The sequence below is a fragment of the Pipistrellus kuhlii genome, unplaced genomic scaffold (genome assembly GCF_014108245.1).
Source record: "Pipistrellus kuhlii isolate mPipKuh1 unplaced genomic scaffold, mPipKuh1.p scaffold_m20_p_15, whole genome shotgun sequence".
NCBI classification, from domain to species: domain Eukaryota; kingdom Metazoa; phylum Chordata; class Mammalia; order Chiroptera; family Vespertilionidae; genus Pipistrellus; species Pipistrellus kuhlii.
The window spans coordinates 33,340,416-33,367,031 of record NW_023425460.1 but is presented as its reverse complement, the minus strand read 5'-3'; the positions used below and the strand labels follow the sequence as shown (position 1 = coordinate 33,367,031).

General features: G+C 44.3%; 1 protein-coding gene across 5 annotated transcripts in view; it reads right to left on the bottom strand.

The window, feature by feature from the left end:
- Positions 1–26,616, bottom strand: part of WBP1L (WW domain binding protein 1 like) — a 53,885-nt gene that overhangs the window by 13,823 nt on the left and 13,446 nt on the right. Inside the window, exon 1 of one of the 5 annotated variants that reach the window (XM_036437923.1) lies at positions 23,149–23,206. The exons of 3 other annotated variants lie outside the window; for them this stretch is intronic. In XM_036437923.1, the coding sequence (XP_036293816.1) occupies positions 23,149–23,181 (33 nt within the window). In that variant the 5' untranslated portion in view covers positions 23,182–23,206. Of the gene's footprint in view, positions 1–17,158; positions 17,201–23,148; positions 23,207–26,616 lie in introns of those variants that run through there. One more of the 5 variants, XM_036437924.2, reaches the window with a different exon arrangement.

Sequence of the window (26,616 nt, the reverse complement as noted above, 5' to 3'; positions counted from 1 at the left end):
AGGTACCTGAAGCCATAAGAAGGGCTAAAAAACCAGATCCCTGGCTCAGTGCAGGTTTCCACCACACATTCTCAGGTGTTTCCTGGTCTTTAAAGAATCGTACACCCCCGTGTAAAGGGGTTTAGGGAGAAGAAACAAGGGAAAGGCATTTGTAAACTCTGACAATGAGGGTTTCACAATATTGCAAACAATTCTTCTGTCTCTGCCTTCCTGTGTATACCATATACAGAATACAATCACCTGTGAGGCCTGGAGCACATGGAGAAAGCAGATCTGTGCTCACTTTTGCTAGAATATACGCTCTCTGACTTCAGAGTAAGACGCTGCTTTCATAAGGATATCAAAAAGTTTCTCCCAGCCTGGCTGGCATGGCTCAGTGTTGGAGCGTCGACCTATGATCCAGGTCACAGTTTGATTCCCAGTCAGAGTGCATGCCTGGGTTGCAGGCTTGATCCCCAGTGGGGATGGTGCAGGAGGCAGCCAATTAATGATTCTCTCTCATCACTGATGTTTCTATCTGTCTTTCCCTCTTCCTTTCTCTTATTCTAAAAAACAAACAAACAAACAAAAACCCCAAACTTTTTTTAAAAAGCTTCTCCCAAGTCTAACAAGCCTGGAAATACTGTTCTTCTGACACTGACTCACAAAAGCACAATTCAAAAACGTCCATATAGCCGAAACAGGTTTGGCTCAGTGGATAGAGCGTTGGTCTGCGGACTGAAAAGTCCCAGGTTCGATTCCGGAGAAGGGCATGTACATTGGTTGCGGGCACATCCCTGGTGGGGGTGGTGCAGGAGGCAGCTGGTCGACGTTTTCTCTCTCATCGATGTTTCTAACTCTCTATCCCTCTCCCTTCCTCTCTGTAAAAAATCAATAAAAAATATATATATTTTTAAAAACACAAACAACAACAACAAAAAAGTCCACATAGAGGCTGTGCTGTTTATACCCTGACACATTAAAGAATCCAGTGATATTTCTGCCTCGGGAAAATGTACCAGAGGAGGTCCAGGCTCTGAACACAGTAGCCAACTGGTCCTAAGTGAGGCGTGGAATGGAACATGTCTGAAATCTAGACAAGTGGCATCCTCATGACCGACTGGTGTCAGCTTTTCTCCTGGCTCTTCCCTCCCGAGGCAGAAAGCCTGATATAATCAGGAGCCCACGCTTTTTGCCAGGGACAGCAGAACTGAAGCAGCATCCTTCCATACAGAGCTCTCCCAACACTAACTATATATCTCATCTGTCCTTCCTCTGCCCCCAGACAGAGCCCCCACGCTGCCTGGGAAGGTTTGATTATGGGAATTGTCATTTTCTGCTGCAGGAGAAAGGAAAGACAGTGGGCAGTTAAGGAATGGGAATATATAAGTGGGCTCATGGACTTTTAGCAAAGAAAAAAAGGAAGATTGGGGTAGTGAGACGTGTCAAGGTGAACTCCTCCAGAGACTTGCTGGTGTGAGGAAAAAAATCCAGTGCCTGGCGTTTGGTCCCAGCTCTGCCACCACAGAGGAACAGAACTTTGGTTAAGTTCCTCAGTGGTCCTAAGACTTATTAAGATGCTTTCTAATGTCCCCTTCAACCCTAAGTAAGGCTTTATTACCCTACACACCACCCATCCCTCTGACATAACAGCCTTGAGTCAACTCAGGAGCTCCTGTAATCTGTCTCCTCCCATTCATAGTGACAGCAAAGAACAGTGACGTGTGCAAATGCCGCCTGGTGCTTCCCACCCTCTCCTGTAAAGAATGGCTTAACAGTGGGTTACCCAGTGGACTCTCCCAGACCTCACATGGCTCAAGATCTGTCAGGCAGAAGTGATTAAGATTTGGTCAGGCCTGGGTTCAAAACCCAGTTTATTAACTTATTAAGCCCACCATGCTTATTAACTGTGTGAGAGTGGGTAAGTTACTTAACTTCTCTGAGCTTTTAATATCAATATTATTTTGTGAACCATGATTGTCAGCATGAAAGATCATCCAAACAGCACTTTGAATTCACTTAGAACTCTTTCAGAATAGGAAAGTTCACTGGCTGGTCCAGAGACACAAAAATAAGAAAAGGAACTGGAGAACATGCAATGGAAACTTCAAATATGGAAAATTCTCAGCACCCTTTATGATCATCCTTTGCTTTTCTCCCAAGCATCTTTAAGCACTTTACACACATACGTTGGTCAAGCCAGCTCTTGAGGAGTGACCAGTAATTGTCCCTCCCACCCCTTTCTGCAGAGGGGAACCAGAGAATGAGCTGCACTCGCCCTATGGACAGGAGCTCTTGTCTCCTTATCCTCCTCCCCCACTCCCAGTATAAGCACAGTGCCCAGGCCGAGCCTGGCCGGGCCACGCATCTGCTGCCCCAGTGGAGCTGAGGGGATTGGGCGCCACCATCTTTGAGGGCATGGCAGTCAATTAGCATATTCTCTCCCTATTGGCTGTGGGTTGACATATTTGTGAGGGTGTGGTGGTCAATTAGCATATTCCCTCTTTACTATATAGGAGAGCCTCTTTGGTTGAAGTTCTACTTTTTCAGTTGCTTTTACCACTTCAGTTGCTTAAATAAATGTAATAAAAGCCCCAAATAAAATAAAATCAACATTGTGTCTTTGTGGAAAAGATAAGGACCCTGTTCTGTACAGCTCTTTGACTTCGAGAGCAGGATCTTTCCTTTTCTACTTGGCAGCGAGGAGAGGCAACACGGGACTCCTCCTTTCTTTGCTCAAAAGGTCATACTTTCACTCACTGATTTTCTGTGTTCCACACTGGTGTTGCATCCCAGTGTGGAACACAGGTCTACCTTCCTTTCTTCAACATTTACTGAGTAACCTGCATCAGCACTGAGCTGGAGGTGGGCAACACAATAGAAAAATGGCTAAACAATGTCATGATCCCTGTCCTTGAGAAGCTTGCAGTCTCCGGAAAATAATAATAGCAATAATAATAATGTAACCACATAAAAAGGTCCAGAACAGCTTCTGGGAGGAAGGTAAAGTGGAACTGAGATAGTCAGGATGGCTGGAAAGTTAGTAACCAGGGAAGAGGGACAGACGGAAGGAACGAACGTTACAGGCTGAGGAAGGGAAACAAGCAAAGCACTTTAGCTAGCAGTTAGGAAAGTTAGATAAGCGGGAACCAGTCCTCGCAAGGAGATGACAAGATCAGATTGCATTTTATTAATTTGTTTGTTTTCAGAGCATTTTAAAGATACCTTCTTCCTTTATGCAGTTTTCATCTGCATAAAACACCAAGGCCAAAAAATGCTAGAAAGGTAAAACTTCACATAAATGAACTTTGTGCTTTTAGGCTGAGGTCTTTTACCTCAGGGAGGACTATGGCAATGACCACTGGAATCCTCGTGTTTACAGGGAGGTGCCTTCAAGCCCTGGTACCACAGTGATCGACTCCCAGACACGGGGCACCTATGGTCACTCAACAAAAAGCACAGGCACAGAGAAGAAGCAAGAATGACCAACACCGAACTGGAAAGAACATTTATTACAACGGAAAAGGATGAACAGCGTGCCTTTTGCACATATGCAAAAAATTATCTCATCTCTTTGGTGGCAGCATAAACTGTGGGACTAACAACATTTTCCTTAAGAGTTTCCAGGTCTTATAGTTGCTATTCTTAGCTGAGCCACTGTAAAGGTCAATTTAATCAGCATAAGAACTTTCAAAGTGCCAGCATAAAAAGAGACACTGGGCAGTAATAGTTGCCCAGGGATGTTTTTAATTTGCCAATTTATGGGGTTGGAAAAATCTGTTAGCAACTGGCAACAGCATCTTCGTGTTCTTAAGAAAGCACTGAAGTTTTTAAAGTTTCAAAGTAAAAAAATAGGAAAACTCTTACTTCACAGGATGTTCAGGCACAGGACACTAACTATTTTGGCTGCTAAAGATGAATGAATTTGGAGCACAACTTCTGGCTTTCTTTACAGGGAAAATAAACGGTTTCTAATGGAAACGCCCAATTCCACAAATCAAATATGTATTGAAACCCTTTCCCCAGGTGCCAGGCACTGTGCTGGATGCTACACCTACAGCAATGAGCTAGCGATTCTCAGGGAAGAGATCCTGCTTCTGGCACTACTGCTGGGTAGGTAACTTAAAAAATCTCCTGTCAGAACCCCTAGAAATACTGGCTACATAACAATATCCTTTTAATTACACAGCTGAGCTTTTAAGAAAGCAAGGAGGATCCCTAGGAGCCAAAAATGTGGGAAACTACACTGGTAAACGAGGTCAAGCCTTCCCAGCTGCCCTGGAAAGTGGCGTTTACTGCTCGTGGGCCTACCTGGAACTAAGCACCAGCACACAGTGAGAATCCTCCAAGAGAGAGAGAGCAGACTAGAAAAACAACTAGCCCATTAGTGTGTGTACATTTGGGAGGACACACTGTACTTTACAATAAGAAAGTTAAGTTCACTTTTCCCTAATACTTTTTTTTCTTTTTAAAAAAAACATATTTTATTGATTTTTTTACAGAGAGGAGGAGAGAGTGATAGAGCTAGAAACGTCAATGAGAGAGAAACATCAACCAACTGCCTCTTGCACACCCCCTACCGGGGATGTGCCCGCAACCAATGTACATGCCCTTGACCGGAATCGAACCTGGGACCTTACCGTCCGCAGACCGATGCTCTACCACTGAGCCAAACTGGTTTCAACCCCTAATACTTCTGAAGAGCTGGGAAAATGAGTGCAATTGTCCAAAGGCACAGATTTTGAAGTCACAGAAGAACTGGGAGTAGAGGAAAGTAAGCTCTGATAGAGGGAGGACTGACTCAGCAAGGAGTCCTGGCCCATCGCTCAGTCTGACCCCCCACAGTCGGACAGCAGGCGTTGTTATATACTACTTTTATCCCAGTAACAGTGTGCTCTGTACATGACAACGACGCCTTTTAGCTTTATTAGCTAAAGGAGCTATGACAAAGGAAGGGCAGGCCATTGCTAAGAAGTCAGCCAAGACCCTGCTTTGTATGGACTGGTATATTAGGAAATAACTTTTATGATGTTCGATTAAGTTCAGTAATTTTCCAAAAAAAAACAACAAATAGCGTGGGGCAGGTTTCCCTAACCAAGCCAGTAAACCTTATCTGACAAGATTCAGCCTCATCCCTCAAATTGGATAGTGTGCCCTGAAGACCGCTGGACGCCAGCTTGCTGGGCTCAGGAACACCCAGTCTTCCACCCTCTAGCTGTAAAGTGCCGTTCAGGGTAAAGCCGAAGACTGGAGCTACTGGCAAGACTTGAGAACAGCCTAGAATCAATGGGAGCAACTGCTGCCTCCAGACTTGGCTAAAGTGTGTGCTGCTGAAAGGTGGTCCCAAAAGCCCCTGATGCAGCAGGGACAGGGGTGCATTTACTTCAACCTGTGAGGGCCTCCTGGAATAAATATATCGGTCTTCTCTTAAAGAATGGCACTCCAAGAATCTGAGGAAGGGCAAAACAGTGAATCCTGAGGGGGAGGAGGGGGTATGCAGGAGAGAGATCAATGATTCTCTCTCATCATTGATGTTTCTATCCCTTTCCCTCTCTTAAAAAATAATAAATAAATAAATAAATAAATAAATAAAACATACTTCCCTGATTATGCTCACATATATTCAAGTTTGAGAAGCATTGCCCTAGATTTATAATAACGTAAAATACACACAGTTCTTGCCCCCTAAAAGTGCACTAGTCTAATATTCTTTTTCTTTTCTTTTTTTTTTTTAAATATATTTTTTATTGATTTTTTACAGAAAGGAAGAGAGAGGGATACAGAGTTAGAAACATCGATGAGAGAGAATCATCGATCAGCTGCCTCCTGCACACCCCCTACCGGGGATGTGCCTGCAACCCATGTACATGCCCTTGACCGGAATCGAACCCGGGACCTTTCAGTCCCCAAGCCGACGCTCTATCCATTGAGCCAAACCGGTCTCGGCTAATATTCTTTTTCTAGAATCTCAAACACATCCCAACATAGTTTCCCCCAAGAATAGCCATTTTTGAATCAAGACATTAAATTATTTATAACCTCTCTACCTCAATCCATACAAATATACATATAGTATACCACAAGGGTGATTTTTTAAAGCAATATGTCAGCTGGGTGCATTCCTATCAACTCCAGCACTGCTGCTGCCAAAGCTGCGCTGAAACTGGATCCTCATTAAATAGCCCCCAAACAGAGCAGCCAGCAAATAAATTAAAATCCATTTCCTGTGTTGCTCTTAGGAACCTGAATAACAAACTCAGATAAAGCCACTTGACCCTGGTAGAAAAATCGCAGAGCAAAGACTGGAAGTTGCAACATATCCCATGGTTTTATTAAAGGCTACTTGTCAGTGCAAGCAGGCCTGCAGGGTCTGGCAGGCTGCAGCAGTACTGGACATTGGATTAACGTGTCACTCTCCCACCCCCACCCCCCGCCCCCGATATTTAGAAGGAAAAAGCAGTCCTACCTTATGGTACCCCCTGACCATCCCTCATCACTGGTCTCTCTTTTTTAAGAGATACACCTCTTTTCTTTTTAAAAATTGTTTTTAATTGATTTTAGAGAGAGGAAGGGAGAGGGGGAGAAATGGGGGAGAAACATCGATATGAGAGAGAAACATTGATTGGTTGCCTCCCTGACCAGGGATCAAACCCACAACCTAAGTATGTGCCCTGATCAGAAATCAAACCCGTGAGTGACCTTTTGGTACATGGGATGAGCTCAACCAACTCAGCTACACCAGCCAGGGCTCATCATTGGTTTCCCCTCAGATAAATACGAGAAATGTGGCATTTCAGCAAGAGCTGGTGCAGAGAGCCGAGAAACAAAATAGCAGGCAGCATGTGACAGAGCAGGTGGGCAATTCAGCAGCAGACTGCATGTGTCCACAGTTGGTCCTAGGAGGGTAGTCCTTTCCTTCCCATGTTGTATCACTGACTCTCCTGTTAAAAGCGGGGACTTAGCCGAGACCGGTTTGGCTCAATGGATAGAGCGTCGGTTTGGGGACTGAAGGGTCCCGGGTTCGATTCCGGTCAAGGGCATGTACCTTGGTTGCGGGCACATCCCCGGTGGGGGGTGTGCAAGAGGCAGCTGATCGATGACTCTCTCTCATCGATGTTTCTAACTCTCTATCTCTCTCCCTTCCTCTCTGTACAAAATCAATAAAATATATTTAAAAAATAAAATAAAAAAATAAAAAATAAAAGCGGGGACTTGCAAACTGGTGGACCTCAGGACACAATGGGCCTTCTACTAATCAATTCTATATCCACATGGTACTTGTTCCCCGATGTTTTAAAAAATTAAATTATCTGTATAACATTTTAAAATGAGAACAATTCATACAGAAATTCAGATTTCCAGATGCTCTTGAAAATCCAGGACCCATATATTAGGGCCTTAAGCCAAATTAGGCTGAGTCACAGATGTTCATGAGTTCTGGCTCCACCACAGCCTCCCCCACAATCCCTACGGTCTAAATACCTCATCTACTTGACTCAAGCACGTCACTGCCTGGCCCCTGTAGGCATCTGATTAGCTTCTCTTGCTCTCATGTTCAGTAATAGATTTGAGATTAAGACATGCTGTAGAGGCCCAAATATAAACAGCAGACAGCTGAATTCTCTATGCTGAAGCTCAAGAAACACCTTACACGGGACATGTGAAACGGGTACCTGGACAAAGAGGGCCCCCCCTTTCTTGCATACAGGAAATACCTCTGCAGAATCAGGAAAACCTCCTGCCTTAACATTCAAGAGATGCGACAGAGAGCCAAGTTCTGCTCAGTGTCTGTGTTAATTAAGCATTTGGCTGGGCATTTTTATATATGTCGTATATTCCCCTTTATAGGAAATGAGGGAACTAGTTTAGAGTGGTCACACAGCTAGAACAAGTTTTCTCAACCTAAAGCCCAAATTTTAGTGGAAAGAATTTTATGTTTAGAGCTTAACCTAAACTTTCCTACTATATGGTGACAGGCACAAAAACAACCGGTAACATGTGAACTTGGCCTTTGAGGAACTTCGTACTAAGTTCTGTTAAGTTAAAAAAACACACACACAACAACAACAACAAAAACCATGGACAGACAATAGTGCTGGGAAGGCCTGGAGAGAAGGGGGTCAACGGGAGGAAAAAGGAGACATCTGTAATATTTTCAACAATAAAGATTATAAAAAAAAAAATTTTTTTTTAAGTTTATCTCTGGCCAGGCAGCTCAGCCAGTTACAGTGTCTTTCCAATATGCCAAGGTTGTGGGTTCGATCACCAGTCAGGGCACACACAAGAAGCAACCAATAAATGCAAAAATAAGTGAAACAACAAATTGATGTTTCTCTCTCTCTCTCTCTCTCTCTCTCTCTCAAATCAATAAAAAAAATTATTTAATGTTTACCCATATTTTATGGATAAGGAACTAACACTTAGCATAAGACTGCAGATGACAGAACTGGTATCCTTAAATCCCTGGTCTTCTGGCTTATGGTTCAATATTATTTCTATGACTGGTTTTTAGCTCATCAAAGTCTTTGTTATATTTTGAACATGGCTCTTGATCAAATAAATTACTTCTCTGAAAGGGATCTGAAATACTGAAGGTACAAGTTAATTTGTTGCTAATGTGCTTTAAAAGAGATACACCAGTTTCATTAACAGTGAAGAGCACACATGGGCACAGTCCTCATTTTAAGCAAAATTCTAAATTTAACTCCCCCCCCCCCCTTTTTTTTTTTTTGCCAGCAGCTCTATCCTGCCGCGGCAGACTTTTGTTGGGAGCTAAAGAATAATGGGACTTGTCTTGTGTGCCTGTTGGTCTAGAGACAAGTACCAGAGATCTAGTGCCAATAAAAAGTTCAACACTGTTCAAGGAAATGGTTTACTTGTACCTCGGACAAAGGGCCACATTAAAAACCGTCTCCCTGCAAACAGATACAATTTTTTTTTTTAATCTTCAGAATCCAGAGGCTTCTTCTCCAAAAGATGCTGAATAACTCTAAAGAACTTTCTGAACTCTCAGACCTCATACTTAAAGATTAAAAGGTGACTTAGAAAAGGGATGTCAATCTCTCACGTGCACCTACCCAAGACACAGCAATAGGCACCTGGCTTGAATTACGGCCTGCCATTAAAATAACCATAGCCTAACTGGTCTTTAAACTGTATGAAGTTATTTAGGCACTACTGGGATCCTACCCTGCAGGGGGTTGCTTATCCAGATTATTCAGATTAAGTGATGAAATGTCAGTTCCAGAGGGCTGGATCTTATTTTTATTTTTTAAATATATTTGTACCTCACTGGAGGATATTTTTTCCATTGATTTTTTTAAATTTAAATATATTTTATTGATTTTTTTACAGAGAGGAAGGTATAGGGATAGAGAGAAACACTGATGAGAGACATCGATCAGTTGCCTCCTACACACTCCCCCCTGGGGATGTGCCCACAACCAAGGTACATGCCCTTGACTGGAATCGAACCTGGAACCTTTCAGTCCACAGGCCGATGCTCTATCCACTGAGCCAAACCGGTTTAGGTTCCATTGATTTTTTTTTTGATTTTTTTTTTAAAGAGAGAATGGAAGGGAGAGGGAGAGAGAGAAACATCAATTGGTTGCCTCCCACATACACCCCAACCAGAGCCAGGAAGCCTGCAACTGAGGTATGTGCCCTAACCAGAATCGAACCCAGGACCCTTCAGTCAGCAGGCAGATGCTCTAACCACTGAGCAACAGGATAGGATCTTATTTTCCCACCCAGACTTTCTGGCACCATTGACATTTGGACCTACATCACTCTTTGCTGTGAGAACTGTCCTATGCTTTCCAGGATGTTTATTTGCAGTGTCCTTGGCTTTTACTTGATAGAAGAAGGTAGCAACACCCCACCCTCCTTGTAACAACCAACAATGTCCAAACGTTGCCAGATGTCCCCTGGAGAGGGGGGGGGGGGGGGAAACTTCCCCTAGTTTCAGAACCACTGTTCCAAATTTTACCCCACCATTTACTGCAGATCTTGTTCCATCCAGTCTTGTTGACTGATAGCCTCGGGGGATCCCCAACCACTGTAAGTTCCCTGAGCACAGGACTCATGTCAGTCTCTCAAGTGCACCTACCCTAGCAAAACCTCCGGAAAGTACTGATCCTGGTGACTCACAGTCAAGGAACTCCTGATTCTGCCCCGCACTCCCTGTGCCTCTTAGCTATGCGGTACGAGAAGGGATCCTCCAACTCTTAGGCGGAGGTGATGTGATTTCACATTACCACTGAGGGACCTCCCCAAGGTTTTCTGGTCATGACAGGTTTACAGTAACCCAGCAAAATCTATGCCCGGCCCAGATTTATTCTGGAACCTCACCCAGAGACAGGGGAGTGATTGCACATTCTATTTTTGCTGGCAGCCTGCCCCAGCCTATCCTGGGCCTCCTCACCACACTCCAGAGCCACACCCAGAGTGGGAGGTCACAGGTATTCACACCACAGCCTGGTGGGTAACTAGGGATTTCCAAACCTTGATGGAAACCGCACCACACGATAAGGTGGGCAGTATATAAAACTATGAATGAGACCGTGTGTCACAGGTTAGTGGAAGCTCCTGAGAGGAGGGTGCTAAACAAGAGAACCAAACGATAATAAATACTCTGGCCTCCTGGATGCAGTGCCCAAGGGAACCAATGTCTTACATGCAAGACAGTCCCACCCAGCAAACCCTCAGCCACTTTCAGGAAAAGAAGGCACTGTGTCCTATTCCAGCCATTCTCAAAGCATGTCTCCCACCCTCCTAAAATGCACAGCTTCCCACCATTGCCCCTCCGCTCCCTTTCAGTTAAAAGAACAAGGTAATTCAAGCCAGTCACCTCAGACTGAATCACCATTTCCAACAACTGGCAACAGAGGCCTCGTGTGAGGTCCAGGGTTCGAGCCCAATTGAGCTCTGCCCAAGGAAGCGATGGCTACAGAGGGGCACAGAAATGGCAAAAACAGGTCAACCTGCCGGGTTATTTCAACTATAGATTAGCACAGTTAAGAAGGGCTTGCTGGGGAGAGGGGGAAGGGAGGAGATAGAGTTAAGAATCTAGTATTTGGTTGGTAGGGAATTGAACAGAAGATATTTTACAGCCCAGTTTTTTAAGTAGCCTAAAATTACTGTTTTTCTGGACTAAAATTCACCTCTTCAAGGGAAAGGGGAGGGAAGGGGTGGATCAAACTCCTGGGATGTCACTGGAGAAAGTAAATGTTTTCTTTGGCTCCATCCTGGGTAAAAGTTTCAAAATCAGCAGACAGTCTCCTTTTCCACTAATGTATCGTCCAGTCCACTGGTTTCACTTTGCTTTGATAACAGGAATGTGATGAGAACCGAACAGATTCCTTTTAAAAAGTATCTTCTTATAATAAAGATGGTTGGGGTTCAAAAATCCATCGGAAGCCCTGGCCAGTTTGTCCAGTGGTTAGTGTCAACTTGTGGTTCAATTCCAGTTAAGGGTATGTACCTTGGTTGCAGACTCAATCCTCAGCCCTGGTTAGGGCTTCTGCAGCAGTGGATGTGTCTATCACATTGGTGTTTCTCTCTCTCTCTAAAATCAGTGGAAAAATATCCTCAGGTGAGGATTAAAAAAAAAAAACTCACCTGAAAAGGCTTAGATGACAGCCACCCTTTCTCACCTTTTGGGGACAATAGTGAACTGAGGTGTTCTCTGATGCCGTCATTAGACTTTTACAAGTCAGTTCCAAGAAGAGTTTTGGCTCCAACCTTAGGCAGCACAAACAAGTGTCACCTGGCGTGTGCTGCACCATATACAGCCAGTTACCTTCCGAGCAGGATCTTGCTCAATCTGTCCTGAACCTGGTAGAGAGAGGCTAAGCACACAAAGAGGGGAATGGTGACTGGAAGTCAATACTTAGTCCTCTGCTGAGCCCAGACACGCACAGAGAAGGTCTTGGTGCTGGTACCGCACCAGGGCAATACATAAGAGCAGGACCACACTGAGAAGACCTGGCCCAGATACACCATTTGCTGTGAGGTTCTGAAGAGAGAACTGCTTGAGTTTCAGTTTCCTCACAGCAGAAAGGAGATAAGACTGCCTACATCCTGTCTTGATGAAATAATAAAAGTATCATGTAAGCCCGGCTGGCGTGGCGCAGTGGTTGTGCATCCATCTATGAAGTAAGAGGTCATGTTTCGATTTCTGTTCAGGGCACATGCCTGGCTTATGGGCTTGATCCCCAGTGGGGGGCATGCAAGAGGCAGCTAATCAATGATTCTCTCTCATCACCGATGTTTCTATCTCTTTCTCCTTCTCTCTTCCTCTCTGAAATCAATAAAAATATATATTTTTAAAGTATCATGTAAATATCGGATAATATCCAGTAGTTTGTGAGTAAATTAGACGTTGGCACATTCCCTCTTCCTAGTCAGCTTTAGGCTGGCTATCATCACAGGGTTTTTAGTGTGTCCTTGTAAGACCCTAAGATCTCTTACCATGCAAGGGAGCATGTGGGGTTCAACATCTGGATGACCTGACAATCCAACAAGCATACGGCCAAGCAAGGACCTGTAAGTTCTGGCTCCCCCTTTCAAGACTGCAAAGAGCCCCTTAGGCCAGGAGTTGGTTCCTCTTAGATGTCCCTATCCATGACAAATTCTTTTTTTTTTTTTTTTAATATATTTCATTGATTTTTTACAGAGAGGAAAGGAGAGGGATAGAGAGCTAGAAACATTGATGAGAGAGAAACATCGACCAGCTGCCTCCTGCACACCCCCCACCAGGGATGTGCCCGCAACCAATGTACATGCCCTTGACCGGAGTCGAACCTGGGACCTTTCAGTTCGCAGACCGACGCTCTATCCACTGAGCCAAACCGGTTTTGGCTCCATGACAAATTCTAACATGGAAAGAGCACACTGCCTGAGAGAGCCCCAGACCTACCCCAGCTTTATTGGAGACTACTCATTTCTAGTATCAGAGGTCATCTTACTTTATCGGTGAGGACAAGTTGGGGTGCAGTGAGCCCCTCCCACAACATTCTGAGGTACAAGATATAAATTATTGTCTTGATGGATCTAGCCTGCATCCCATCGACTAGAACTTATCTTCAACTGGCCCTACAGTGAGTGCCACTGAGACTACTGGACTGTGGAAAGGGCCACCAGTAGAAAGCTACTTCTACACTCCTCTTCACTCACAGAGCACTCTGCTCCTCTCCCATGTTACTCAGCTTCACCTGCCGAATGTTCCAGTTACCTGCGCACTTGTTCTATGTCCCCTACTTGACTGTAAACCTTGAGGGCAGGGACAGAGTTTATACGTATTTGTATGCACAACGTGTTTTGAACAAAATAGGTGCACAACACTTTTCAGATCCAGACTATTGGCCATAAGAATCCTTCAGCATTATAAAATCAATGCCTTCTGAGTCAAACAGGAAATAAAATTCATGTAAATCAGCAGTCGAAGAACATTCTATTGAAATCTTGTTCTCTGAAAATCAGTAATCCATCTGCTAGCTATACATGATAGATTTTCCCTTAACCAGAAAACTGATCTTGCCAGATAATACAAAAACAAACTAAAATAGCATGCTTAAAAATGAGTATTTTATCTAAAATTTGGTACATCGCACTATTCAAAAAAAAAATTCAGTAGCCGAAACCAGTTTGGCTCAATGGATAGAGCGTTGGCCTGCGGACTGAAGGGTCCCGGGTTTGATTCCGGTCAAGGGCATGTACCTTGGTTGCGGGCACATCCCCAATGGGGGGTATGCAGGAGGCAGCTGATCGATGACTCTCCCTCATTGATGTTTCTAACTCTCTGTCCTTCTCCCTTCCTCTCTGTAAAAAAATCAATAAAATATATTAAAAAAAAAAAAAAAGTTCAGCAGATAACTTTCTTCTGAACTTTAGCTCCTCTAAGCACAAAAACTATTCTTTAGTCAACCCTGTTATTAGTTCTTCCACGCAAAGAACAGTAAAGACAGCTCAATGGAAGGAAGGTACAGGCCTACCTGACCTTTATAGACACTGAATTCATGCCACACTCACTTTGCCTGAAGTGCCTAATGTTTCCTCCTTCTCTGACATACAGGACACCAATACTGGTGAGCCAAGTTCTTGAACAAAGACCCACAGATGACGGTTTCCCTTCTCATCCACAGGAGAAAACAAAAACAACAGTCCCAACCTGATCCGTCTAGAAGGCTCTTTCTCCAGCTCATATGTCTGGTAAACTCCTCCTCATCCTTCAAGATTCAGGTCAGATATCGCCTTCTCAGGAGAGCCTCCAAGCCACTTCCCTTCCCCACCCCCCAACCAGATTTAGATGCTTTCCCGTCCTCAGCTATCACCGGCCCTGGGGATTCCTCAGGTGTGGTCTCAGCACATTGTAATGTAACTATTTCCAGGCTACTGAAGGTCAGGTGGAATGGGGAGGCGTCTTTCAAGGTGTGACCAGAAATTTCCAGGATCAGAACCACCTGAAGAACTTCACAGAAATGCATATCCCAACACCCATACCTACTGAATCTGAACTTTAATAGCCTGATTCACAGGCGATTTTTATGCATTTTAAGAACTGCATTAGAGTGTGAGCTTCCAGAAAGTAAGGACTGTGCTTATTTTGTCTTAGCATCCTTTGTGCCTTAACCCCATTCATTAAGTGTCCAAAATCTCCATGCAGCAATATTATTCGGTAGATGATGCAAATGTTCACACAGAGAAGAGCAATGTCTTTCTTATATGGTCCCTGGGATAACAACCCTCAGAAAATATGCCCCGACTGGAATTAATCCTACTCTCCTCTCAAAGACATTAGGCATAGCAGTCTAGGTGAGAAAATCTTCAAGCTTTTAAAAAAAAATAAAACTCATCTACCATTTTCCTAATGAGCTGGAGAATTTTGGGCAAGTACTCAGAATGTACTTTTGTAGAAACACAATCATACTATCATATAAAACAAGATTATGAGTTGTGGATTAAAAGGGGAAAAATATTTTTACAGTGCATACATATTATAATAAAGACTAATAGCACAGGGAGGGTGGGTAGAGATTAACAGGGGAATTGATAAGCATATATGCATAGCTCACAAACAATAAAGTGTGGTAAAGGGGGGTTGGGGAGTAGAAAGGGGTGGGAGTGGAATGGGGTAGAGGGGGTCAATGGGGGGAAAAGGACATCTGTAATACTTTCAACAATAAAGATAATTTTTTTAAAAAACTAATAGCATATATATAGTTTATGTTATTTTTTTTTAAAAAAACATTATTACCTAGTAATCTTTACAAGGCTGGCTTTTACATAGGTCCAATAAAGAGCATAGTTACACTATCGCACAGAAACGCTAGAAATATACAAAATTCTGTAATCAAAATACTCAAGGTTTTTAAGGCAAAGCTTGAATCCCAGAAGCCGAGGGCACAAAGGGCCTCCAAGAGGTTCTCTAGTTCCGCCTTCTACCAGGAACCTGTTCAGAAGCAAGAGAAACCTCCGAGGTTCTCCTCACTGACAACCAACGGGGCCCTTTACCGTCACCGCATCCTCTCACCTCACTGAGGGGAGGGTGCTGGACTTCCTCTCGCCCCCAATACGTAAGATGTGTACTGGTACACACATCTCCCAGCTCTCAGCCAAGGCACCGCAGCAGTCACCAAATGACTGGCGCAGGAGCTCCTGCCCACCCACACCCGCCATAGTCCGCCCTCTGCTTTCTGGTGGCCCTTTGGTCCTGCATCCTTCAGGAATGAGTAGATAAAAATAACAGTTGTTTTTAACGAAATGCCAACTCTCAGCCCGCCAAAGTGCTACTGTTTCAAATACATTCTTTAGTGAAACCCTCCCAATAACTCTTTGAGCAGGCTTTATTATTTCCATTTCAAAGATGAGAGTCAGAACATTTAGAGAGGATACAGGACATGAACACGGTCTCTCTGGCTCCCCAGCCCTGCTCTCGTCTCCATCAGGCTCTCTCCCCGTCACCTGACCCAGCCTGGGGTGCTTCACCCCCGCCCTTGCCAATGCTGCTCAAAAGCCTCACCAGGGTTCACTCTGCCCGTGGGTTAAAATGACAGTCTTGATGGCAGAGGAGATGCTCAAATGAGACCTCACTCTCTGCTCATCAACTGCACTGAAGGAACACTGAAGACCAACAAGAGCAATAATGACATCTGTGGAGCTATTCAGAGAAGCTTACTTTTAAAAGAATTTCAGGCAACTCAAGGGAGATCTGCTCACCTAGCACTTTTAAGACCAGCACTCCTTAACAGGGACTCTCTAAGGCTTCAGGTCTGATCTTCCCTGTGGCTCTGCCTCACCACCAACAGGCAGCAGAGGGTGTGTGTCCCTCCCCACCCCCTCTTACAGCGGCAGCCGCCAGTTACAGTTACACATTCCGATACAGACATGCCTTTCAGACCACGGAGAGGGTGGGATGGCCAACTCTCAGCAGCCCTGGAACAAACAGTCAGCAACAGCTGTGTCCGAAGCAGACAGCAGTTGGTCCCTTGCTACTGTTTTCTCATCCCAACTAGGTTACCAACTATAAATGTAGTGCCCCTACTTCGAACAGCAGCTCCCAAAACAACCAAGACTCGGCTGCAGGGGTCTGCTGGTTTTGAAAAATCCATCAAGAAGGCCGAAAGGTGGTCCATCCCACCCCCATCCCTCAGCGGTGCCCAGGATGTCCCTCGGGCAAGCAGCCCTGACCACAGGCTTAAAGGGAGAAGGTCCTTTCCATTAACAGAAGGTCCCCTCTCCCCACTCAGAAATCTCTTTAGACCAGGGAACTGTGAAGAAATCTCTGCTAACTAACCAAATCAAAACCGAGAAGGAATAAAAAGGGTTTCTGATCAAGAATCCCATTCTGCCTCTCCCCCGCCCCCACCTCAATCTCTCTCAACTGTTTCCTCCAAGAAGCTCTGAAACTGGTCTTACGGTGTCTAAGGGGAAATCAGAATGGACGCCCCAGACAGATTCAGGGATGTAGGGAGTTAAGAATATGGTGGCTCTAGGCGTAAGGAGCCGCTATAAACACCCAGGGAAGACTAGAAGTCTCTGTATGGGAGCTGTCCTGTTACAACTGCGAGACATTTTCTAAAAGGTTCCAACCTCCACCCCAAGCAGTAGTACCATAAACAAGCTCCCACCCTTCTTCCCTTCCCCACCCGGATCCACGGACATACAGCCAGTTCGTTACCTGTCTAAGACCCAAAAGGGAAGGCATCCTGCAAGGGCATCATCCACACTAACGTGTGCAACAAAGGGCTTTTAAAAGTTAAGTTCTCGGAATGAGCATTTCCCCTGGTGGGCCTGTGTGCTCCTGTGTGCGAAGCAGCCTTCCTGAGCAGAGCAGAGAACGTAAACAGAGTCCTGAGACCAAGCAGGCGCTCTACCTCCTGCTCTCCGTGCTACTCCCCACTGTCTGGCTCCAACCCACCCCCACCTTCTCGTGACATAGCTCAGACGCAGCAGAGCCGAAGCTGCCTGCCAAGGGGGAAATGACATCAGATCAGGCACAGCAGAAAAAGCTCCAGACAGCTGCTGGGGAACAGCGAGGAGGATGTGCTGCAAACCCCCGGTGGCCAGTCCTGGACCCCCTCGCGCTGGAGCCTACAACGGAGGGCAGAACGGCCCCACTCCTCTCAGCTCCCCTTGGCTCTGAGCAGGCGTGGGTGTACGTAAAGCAAGAGTCTAAAGCTGAGAAGAGCTACGTTTCTCTGAATAAGGACCGGACACTGCAACCTCCAAGGTATTGTTTCTCCTCCTTGGGAAAGAAAATCAGGCCAAATGACTTAGTTTCACAGAAGCTTTCCTCCTCCTCCTGCGCGACCCCCCCCCCCCCCCCCCCCCGCAGAGTCCATGCTCAACAAATAGTGCTTTAAGTCTCTAGCTGTCCCAACTTTCCCTAGGGATTCAGACAGTTCGCAGGGGGCGTGCAGAAGCACCTCTTTCCCAGCTAAGATAGGACATGCTTGCTACCTTGGACACTGATCTCTCCAGCCCTCACTTCAACGGGAGAGTTTCTATTTCATAAACAAACTGCGCATGTACAGGTGCCAACATCTTTCCTCACTTGTCTTACAAAAGGTACAACAAGTCCCACGGCAGCCTCCCAGTTGCCAGTAAAGCAGATCATCTATATTTAAACTAACTCTTGCTTCTGAAAAGTTCACCCGCCTTAGGTTTGTTATGCCTTCTCCTCTGAGCTCAGTTTATGGAGAAAATGGCTCACTTAACAGCAAGCTTTGCATAAAAAAGCAAAGGCCCCTGGGGCTGGTGTCCTGATCTGACTTTTCCTAGTCAGTGATGTAAGCCAGCTCTCTGGCCACCTGCCCTAAGTGGCAGGTCACAGTAGCTCTCTGACCTGCAATCCTCCACAAAGAAAACGCCAGCAGAGGACAAAGGGCCTATGTTTGCATTTGGACTTGCAGACATAACTCTCCTTAAGGAAAACAATCTTTAGAGGAACTTTATAAATCCAAAGTTACTTTCTGCTAACTTCGCAAGGTGCAAATTAGGGATAGTTTCCATGACTCAAAGCAGGTATATCTCATCATCTTATTTTCTTCAACCATTTTCTTTCAGTGATATTTATCAAAGGCCTCCTTGGGAGTGGCACGGTGCTTAGTGTGATCCAGGTAAATCAGAAATGAGTCTTGCAAATTAGTATCTTTCACCCCCACCTAGGATAATAAATTAGCAGTACACAGCACTCAGAGCATGGTGAATTGCCAGAAGTATTTTTCAATCATTAGTGAATCCAGCCAAATACTAGGCGCTTGCTTCAGGTCTCCCACTGATGGTCAAGGTCACATCGACTTTCCTGACAAGGAAATGAACGGGGCAAGCCAGCTGAGCCATTTCCTCAAGGCTTACAAAAAGAATGAATCACAGCCTCACTGCCAAGGAGAGGAAAAGAGGGGAGATGTGCGGAGAGAAGAATGGCCTCGGGAACCATTCTTTGGCGCATATGTGTTCTTAAGACACGGTCATACTGTCTACCCCATGCCTTGCTACAGTCCTCACCCAGAGGCCAAAATGCCAGCCACCTAGGCCTGGACATCAAGGCACAGCCACCCAAAGAAGAGCAAAAGAGCTGTTTTCAATGCCTTCTTTTTCATTTCCTCAGTTCCCTGGCAACAGCCGACCACCACAAAACAAGTGCATCATTAAGTGTGACAACCAAACTGGAGGAAAGGCATCCTAAGCCCTTCATGAGCAACTCTGACCTGAACCTACCCAACAAGACAGAGTGGCACCTGCAGTTCTCCAGAAGGAGTACCATGGCGTCAGTGTACTTACTCATTTGTTCCACATCTACTGAACGCCCAGTGTGCCAGGCACTGTTCTAGGGCCTACAGATACCACCATGAACAAATACCCAAGAACCCTTGCTCTGCTAGGCTATGTAAACATTCCCCATTTCTAAATAATACTCAGCATAAGTGGAATTGCAACGAAATTACTAGAAAACAAATAATAATTTTGTAGAAGTTCAATCTCAATGATCAAAATTGCATCATAGACTTCCTGATGTCCCCTAATAAATACTACTTTAATGGATACGACTCAAGACAGTGTTTCTAATCAGCATTTTTTTTTTACTTATGAGATTATACATTCCTGTGGGCAAGGCAGCATTAAACCCAAAGCATTACACACTTAGCACAATATCATACACCCAAAGCATTACACTTAGCACAATATCATACACTATAATAGAGTGGTTACTGACCACGGATGGCTTCTTTTCACTAATCTACTTTTTCTTGCCCAGCCCTTGCTGACCAACTCTCACTGAGCACTGAGATTTGGGGAGTTGGAGGGGTGAGGAGAGAAAGAGGCTGAATTGGTAAATGCAGGCATTCCAAGGAAAGCAGCTTCATTTCTTGCCATGCCCTGGAAATATTGCCACAGCCCAGTGGCAAAGTAGTCAGCTTTGGGATTTAAGAGGCAAGCTGTTCATTAGCAATTTCTGCTAGTATGGAAAAAAAGGGTTCTTTTGTGTAAGTGATCCAGGTTCATACATGGTAGATCAAAGGTAAGTCCAATCCTTCATCATATAATTGTTGTAGTCATCTGTCTGATAATGCAGAATTAAATTCAACGATGAATTCTCCAATTTTAAAAAAGGGAACTAAACCAGAATTAAGCAGGCTTATGTTGTCAAAATGCTGCAGTTAAACAACTGTTTATGGCCTCAAGCAGTGTCTGAGACATCTTTCTACTGACCAGCCCCCTCCGTCCCAGTTCACAGAATCCCAAAAACAGTAATGCTAAAAAGCCTTTGTATCCTGATTATTATTTAAGAAAACATACTACAACAGTATATATGTTCATGGCCAGTTAGCATTCATTCTTTCACTGTGGTTGATTTAAGAATCTTTTGGCAACATTTTCCTTGGCAGCCTATGTATTTGTAGTTTTTAGTTCTGGGACAGAGGTTGAGAAAGTTATTTGTTCAGCACTGACAATCAGCGACACTCTGTGCTAGGAACTCCATTTAACCAACAGCTCACAATGCCACAACTCCCCCACAACACAGGTAGCATGAACCCTATTGTTCACTTGCAGAAACTGAGACAGGTGAGACCTTGCCCAAAGTCACAAAGCTAGTAGTAGGAGAGCAAGAATTTCAATGAAGTATCTTACTCCAAAGACTCTTTCCTTTACAATAATATTAATAATATTAGATCGGGCCCAAACCAGTTTGACTCAGTGGATAAAGTGTCGGTCTGAGGACTAAAAGGTCCCAGGTTCGATTCTGGTCAAGGGCATGTACCTTGGTTGCGGGCATATACCCAGTAGGGGGTGTGCAAGAGGCAGCTGATGGATGATTCTCTCTCATCGATGTTTCTAACTCTCTATCCCTCTCTCTTCCTCTCTGTAAAAAAATCAATAAAATATATTTTAAAAAAATAATAATATTAGATCGGAAGTTACTAATAAAAATAAAATAAGGGTCAGTTGAACATTGTCCCCAGTCAGTGCCCCAGCACCCTGTTCGTTTAAAAGACAGCCACTCAGACTGGATCTGACAGGGGTGTTCGGGAATGTGGAGCCAGGGCCCCTGCGCCCAAGAACTGCCATTCTGACTCACTTTGCAGCCACGGTTCTATGAGGTAAATGACTGGGGAAGCCCTAAGGTTCTCATTTATTCCCAGCACACAGCTGGGCCCCAGACAAGGAGCAAGCTAGAGTGGAAGACCTTCCCATGCCTTGGATCTCAGGTAACCTGGTGACCTGTTCCCACACAAAAGTCATCTGGATGGCTGAGACTGAAGGGGAATTCTAATTTTGAAGTAAAGAAATCTGAAGAAAGAGAATTTTATCAGAACAGGACAGCAACTTCCAGGCTTCTGGGGTAAGAGATAAGTCCAGATCTAAGGCCATTTTATTTCCAGGAGCTTTGATTAGAGACTGCTAGGCAGACACAGAACATCTAAGATAAGAGACCTTTTTTTCCTCAGGTTGGCATAGGTACACTTAAATGTTTTAGAGTTCTCACAAAAAACACACACAACAGACTGGAATACTAACGCAAACCCAAAGCAAGGTGAGTGCCACCACGAGTCAAACCAAGTACCTTCAACGGCATGAACCTCAGTAAAAGAATCCTGCAGTCATTATTTTGGGGAATTCCATGGGAAGAATTCCAAACTCAGAACAAAGATTTTTTTCAGAACTTTGCCAAGGAGAAATGCTAAGGATCAGTTAGCGGCCAGAAGCCAAGAATACTAGCTTATCTGTGTCCTGGGGCTGAACAAAGGCGAGCCTGCCCAGGCAAGAAAACACACCACTCCTAGTTTCTGAGGAGGACGAGGAGCTTTATAAGTCACGGGGCTTATTCCTTTACAGGGTCTCCACAAAAACCTGTGGATGCTCTCTCATTATTGAGTCTTCACAGGAAGAAGCCTAGGCATACATTCTGAAATGCAGTACATAATCACTTGCTGAACACCAAAAGATGTATTTCAGAGAGAGAGGATCCTAACATATGTTGATATGTGACATTTAACAAATGAAAAACGTGAAGTTAGGCAAATCATTCAAGGACCCACACCTAGTAGGCAGTAGAATCAGTGTTTCAACCAGGCATACTTGGCTCCAAAATGTCTTGAACACCTATGAATGTCACAGTCACATCCAGTCATCCAGAATATATTATGGGAATGAGAAGGATGGACTACTGAACGAATCAGTCTTGCCCTGGAGGATTTGTTTATTTGCCCAATTTGGAAGAAAAGATAGCAGACGCAGAAACAAACATAGGCACTTCATAATAAATACTGGAGGGGAGTAAAGACCTTAAGTCCTAGAAGGGCTTGAACTAGGGAGGGTGTTGAGAGTGACCAAAAAAAGGTTTAAGAGATGGGTACTAAAATAAGGTGTAGGGTTTGGGTGGGAAGATGAGCACACTAGGAAGAGCCAACAATGGCCAAAACCATGGAAACAAGGACACAAGGAGCATCCGAGAAAGGTGGAAGAAGAAACAAAGGTCAGCTGGAGGTAGACTGTAGAGGCCTACAATGTGTGTCTTTACTGAGTACTTTTGACCAGCACATTTTTTTCTTTTGAATGATGACAGTAGGGCCAAAAATATCTAGGACAGGAATTTCTGGTTTACTAAGTATCTTGGGCTCTCTTTTTGCTTGTTTAATTATATTTACTACTAAAATATGATAAATCTTTTAGCTGACTTTGTTATACTATGGGAGTGGGAGAGGTGGAAGGAAGATACTCGGTCAATGTACCTTTTGTACATTGTACATTTACAAGCTGTTGTAAAGTGGCTTCAAAGTAGCAGAAGCTGAAGCCACTTTACAACAGCTTCCTAAGGTTTCTGCCTCTTGCTTCTCTCATCCTCTAACAAAACAAAACAAAAAACAAAAATCCTTTTGTGCTGACAATCAATCACTCCACAATATTTATTACTTTCATGTATGAACATTGCTTCCCTCTCCAGAGAGTACAGGGGTCTCTGAAACTCACCACTGACAGTGGGCCATCATTGATGGTTAATGGGCTATTGCTGGATATGCAAATTTAGCTTTATCAAACATAACAGCAGCCTGTCTACCCTCATACCAAAATGCAAGGTTTGGCCTGGCTGGTTTGGCTCGGTGGATAAAGCGTCAGCCTGCGGGCTGAAGGGTCCCAGGTTCCATTCCAGTCAAGGACATGTACCTCAGTTGCAGGCTCCTCCCCCGTCCAGGTCATAGTCAGGATGTGTGCAGGAGGAGGCAACCAAATGATGTGTTTCTCTTACATTGGTATTTCTCTCTGACTTTCCTTCCCTCTTCCACACTCTCTAAAAATCAATGGAAAAATATCCTCTGGTGAGGATTAAAAAAAAAACCACACCCACACACACAAAACAAATCAAAACACAAGATTCATCTTTCCTGCCCTAGAAACAGTTCAACCTCAACCAAACTGGCAAGTAGCCAAGAATTATATGAAAATTAGCAAGCCACGCTCAGGGCTGTTCCCGGACACATTTCGTCTCTCCTAATGAACTGTTCTTTAAACCAAAGATTGGAATAACAACATAAGGAGGGTCAGAGGTCACTCACACTAATGATACACACTCAGAACTTGGGAAGAGGAATCCATTAGGAAAATTATTCTTCCAGGTCTCTATAAGTCTGATTTCATCTTTCACTTTTAAACTTGGGGCAAAACAAAGAGAGATGTGGTCTACATTAGGTGGGAAGGTAAATGCAAAGTGTGGCAGGCACACAGAAAAAACTAAAATGAAAGTCATTTTATTAAAGGCACTTTTGACTCTGAATCCCTGGAAGCAGTCCCTCTAACCAGACCCTCATAAGAGCAATCATTTGCATGGTCGAGAGACCATCTTGGTTGTGCTTTTACAGAAAAACCCACTTACCTGTTTTCTGTGCTCAGACACTCAGCAAAGTTATTTATTCTCGGGATTAGTTCTCTTTTAAGTTCACGCAATTTAAGGGCAAGATCCATAACTCTCACTTCTGTGTCCCTCACAATACCTTGCACAAAATAAGCCCTCAATAAAAGATTGTTACATGGTTGAACAGACTTCACGACTAAAAATAAGTTTGTAAAAATGAAGCTCAGCCCTAACTGATTTGGCTCACTGAATAGAGCGGCCTGAGGACTGACTGAAAGGTCCCAGGTTCGATTCCGGTCAAGGGCATGTACCTTGGTTACGGGCACGTCCCCGGTAGGAGGTGTGCAGGAGACAGCTGTTTGATGTTTCTCTCTCATCGATGTTTCTAACTCTCTCTCTCTCCCTTCCTCCCTGTAAAAAATCAATACAATAATTTTTTTTTTAAAGCTCATATAGCTAAATCCTCAATTAATGTGGATAACATTTTCCTGGTCATAGAAACCTGATAAACAGCTAAGAGATAAAGAAAGCACCTGGATATTACTCCAAGGTTTGATGCTACTACTGGGAAACCCTCTATGGATCTCATTATCTGTACGTCTCTAATTTCGCAGCTGAGGGATTTAAAGTACTCAGGCCATCTCAAAAGCAAAAGTCCCGTCTTCAAGAGACTTGATCTACACCCCCAACATTTTTTTTTTTTTTTTTAATTACGTGAGTGGGACAAAGCTGCTCCTGGTTTTGTGTCCCATTCACCAGATAACTCCATAAGCAACACCCAGAAGTTGCCTTTTCTGCAGAAAGGATTGTGAAACTTAGGAAGATCTAGTTGGAAACACAGCTCCCAGCACCAGCACCATGCCTTCCCTCGTTTCCTGGATCTTATGTAAATCAAATATTACCTCCTCTCTCCTTAGGCTATGCGGTAACCAAATCTACGCCAGTTCTTAAGATTTCATGGTTGAAAACATTCACAGTTTATCACTCCCATAAGTTGTAAGAAGAGGGAAATGGCAGAAAAGGTGGCACTAACCAATGAGAAACACAATAAATTATCTTTCTTGCAGAGAACTCAAGGTTTATAAACTATTTTCATATCCATTTTAGTTGTTCCTTACATCAGCTGGTGACAGGGCTAGACAGTTATTACAATCCCCACTTCTCAGAGGAGTCTACTGAAGGTATGAAAGTGTGAATGTCCCAGAAGTAAGATCTAGGGGACAGAGGTCTTCCCAGGGAGCCCCAGTGAGTACCCTCAGGAGGAGATTTATCTTTCAACTAGACTCTGTCAGGGCCCTGGCATTCTAGACCCATCAGCCATACGACAACCTATTCTCACGACCCTGGGCCAATTACTTTACTGTTCTGAGCCTATATTACTTCTGTTAGCATTATCCAGAGACACCATCTCTCACCCTCAAGCCCCAACCCCCACCCCCGGCAGCCAATTCTGCCGATAAGAGGCCCCTGTGGTCAAAGAAGTCTAAGGTCACTTTTGGAGATTTACTATGCACGTGCTCTACAGTTAAGCCTCTGAAGAGTCCCACAGTTAAGCCTGTTCAGCTCTAAATCTGCTACATTTTGAATAGCACAGACTCTCTCTCTTACTAAACTTCTTTTCATAGCACCGTTATCTCTACAGTCTTTCAGCCTCCATATTCTATGTCCCATTTCTCCTTCAGCAGCCTTGCGCATCTGCTGTGAAACCCCTAATACTCTATCTTGAGGGTGGGCAGTTAGCCAGGCAGGGATTGGGCAGTGGGGGAAAGGGGACCACAGAGCTTGCACCCTTGGACAGCTTAAAAAGGAGAAAATACACTCATGGGGCCCTAACCGATTAGAGCATTGGCCCTTGGCCCGAAGAGACGTGGGTTCAATTCCAATCAAGGGTACCTTGGTTGCAGGCTCTATTCCCAGCTGGGTAGGGACATGGGAAACAACCAATCAATGAGATTTTTCTCTCTCTGTACTTTTCCTCCTCCCTTCCACTCTCTCTAAAAATCAATGGAAAAAATATCCTCAAGTGAAGATTAACAAGAGAAAGAAAAAAGAAAGCCGAAACCAGTTTGGCTCAGTGGTAGAGCGTCGGTCTGCGGACTGAAAGGTCCCGGGTTCGATTCCGGTCAAGGGGATGCACCTTGGTTGCGGACACATCCCGATAGGGGGTGTGCAGGAGGCAGCTGGTCGATGTTTCTCTCTCATCGACGTTTCTAGCTCTCTATCTCTCTCCCTTCCTCTCCGTAAAATATCAATAAAATATATTTAAAAAAAAAGAGAAAAAAAAGAAAGAAAGAAAATGCACTCATGGGGTCTCCTTATTTTCCCAAATTTCTCTGAACATTTGTGCAATCTCAGATAAGGGGAGGGTTTGTTTTTTTTCCAAAAAGTCTCCCTACACTAGAAATTGAGGGCAAAAGTCATAAGCTAATCTTTCACTTTTAAGTACTGGGCAGAAGTTAGAAATGAACGTGTGCCAAACAAAATGACAAAGCGGTGTAAAAAAGGTTTGCCAGGATTAACTCCACCACTAGACCAGTTCAAGTAAAACAAGAGAAAGCTGTGGTTGGAGAAGCACTTTTGAAGGGTATTGTGTGGGGTTTTTTGTTTGTTTTTAATCCTCACCTGAGGGTAAACTGCCATTGATTTTTTAAAATATTTTTTTGTTGATTTTTAGAGAGAAAAGAAGAGAAAGAGAAACACTGACATGAGAGTAGAATATCAATTAGCTGCCTCCAGCATGTCCCCTTACCAGGGATCGAGCCTCCAACCCAGGCATATGTCCT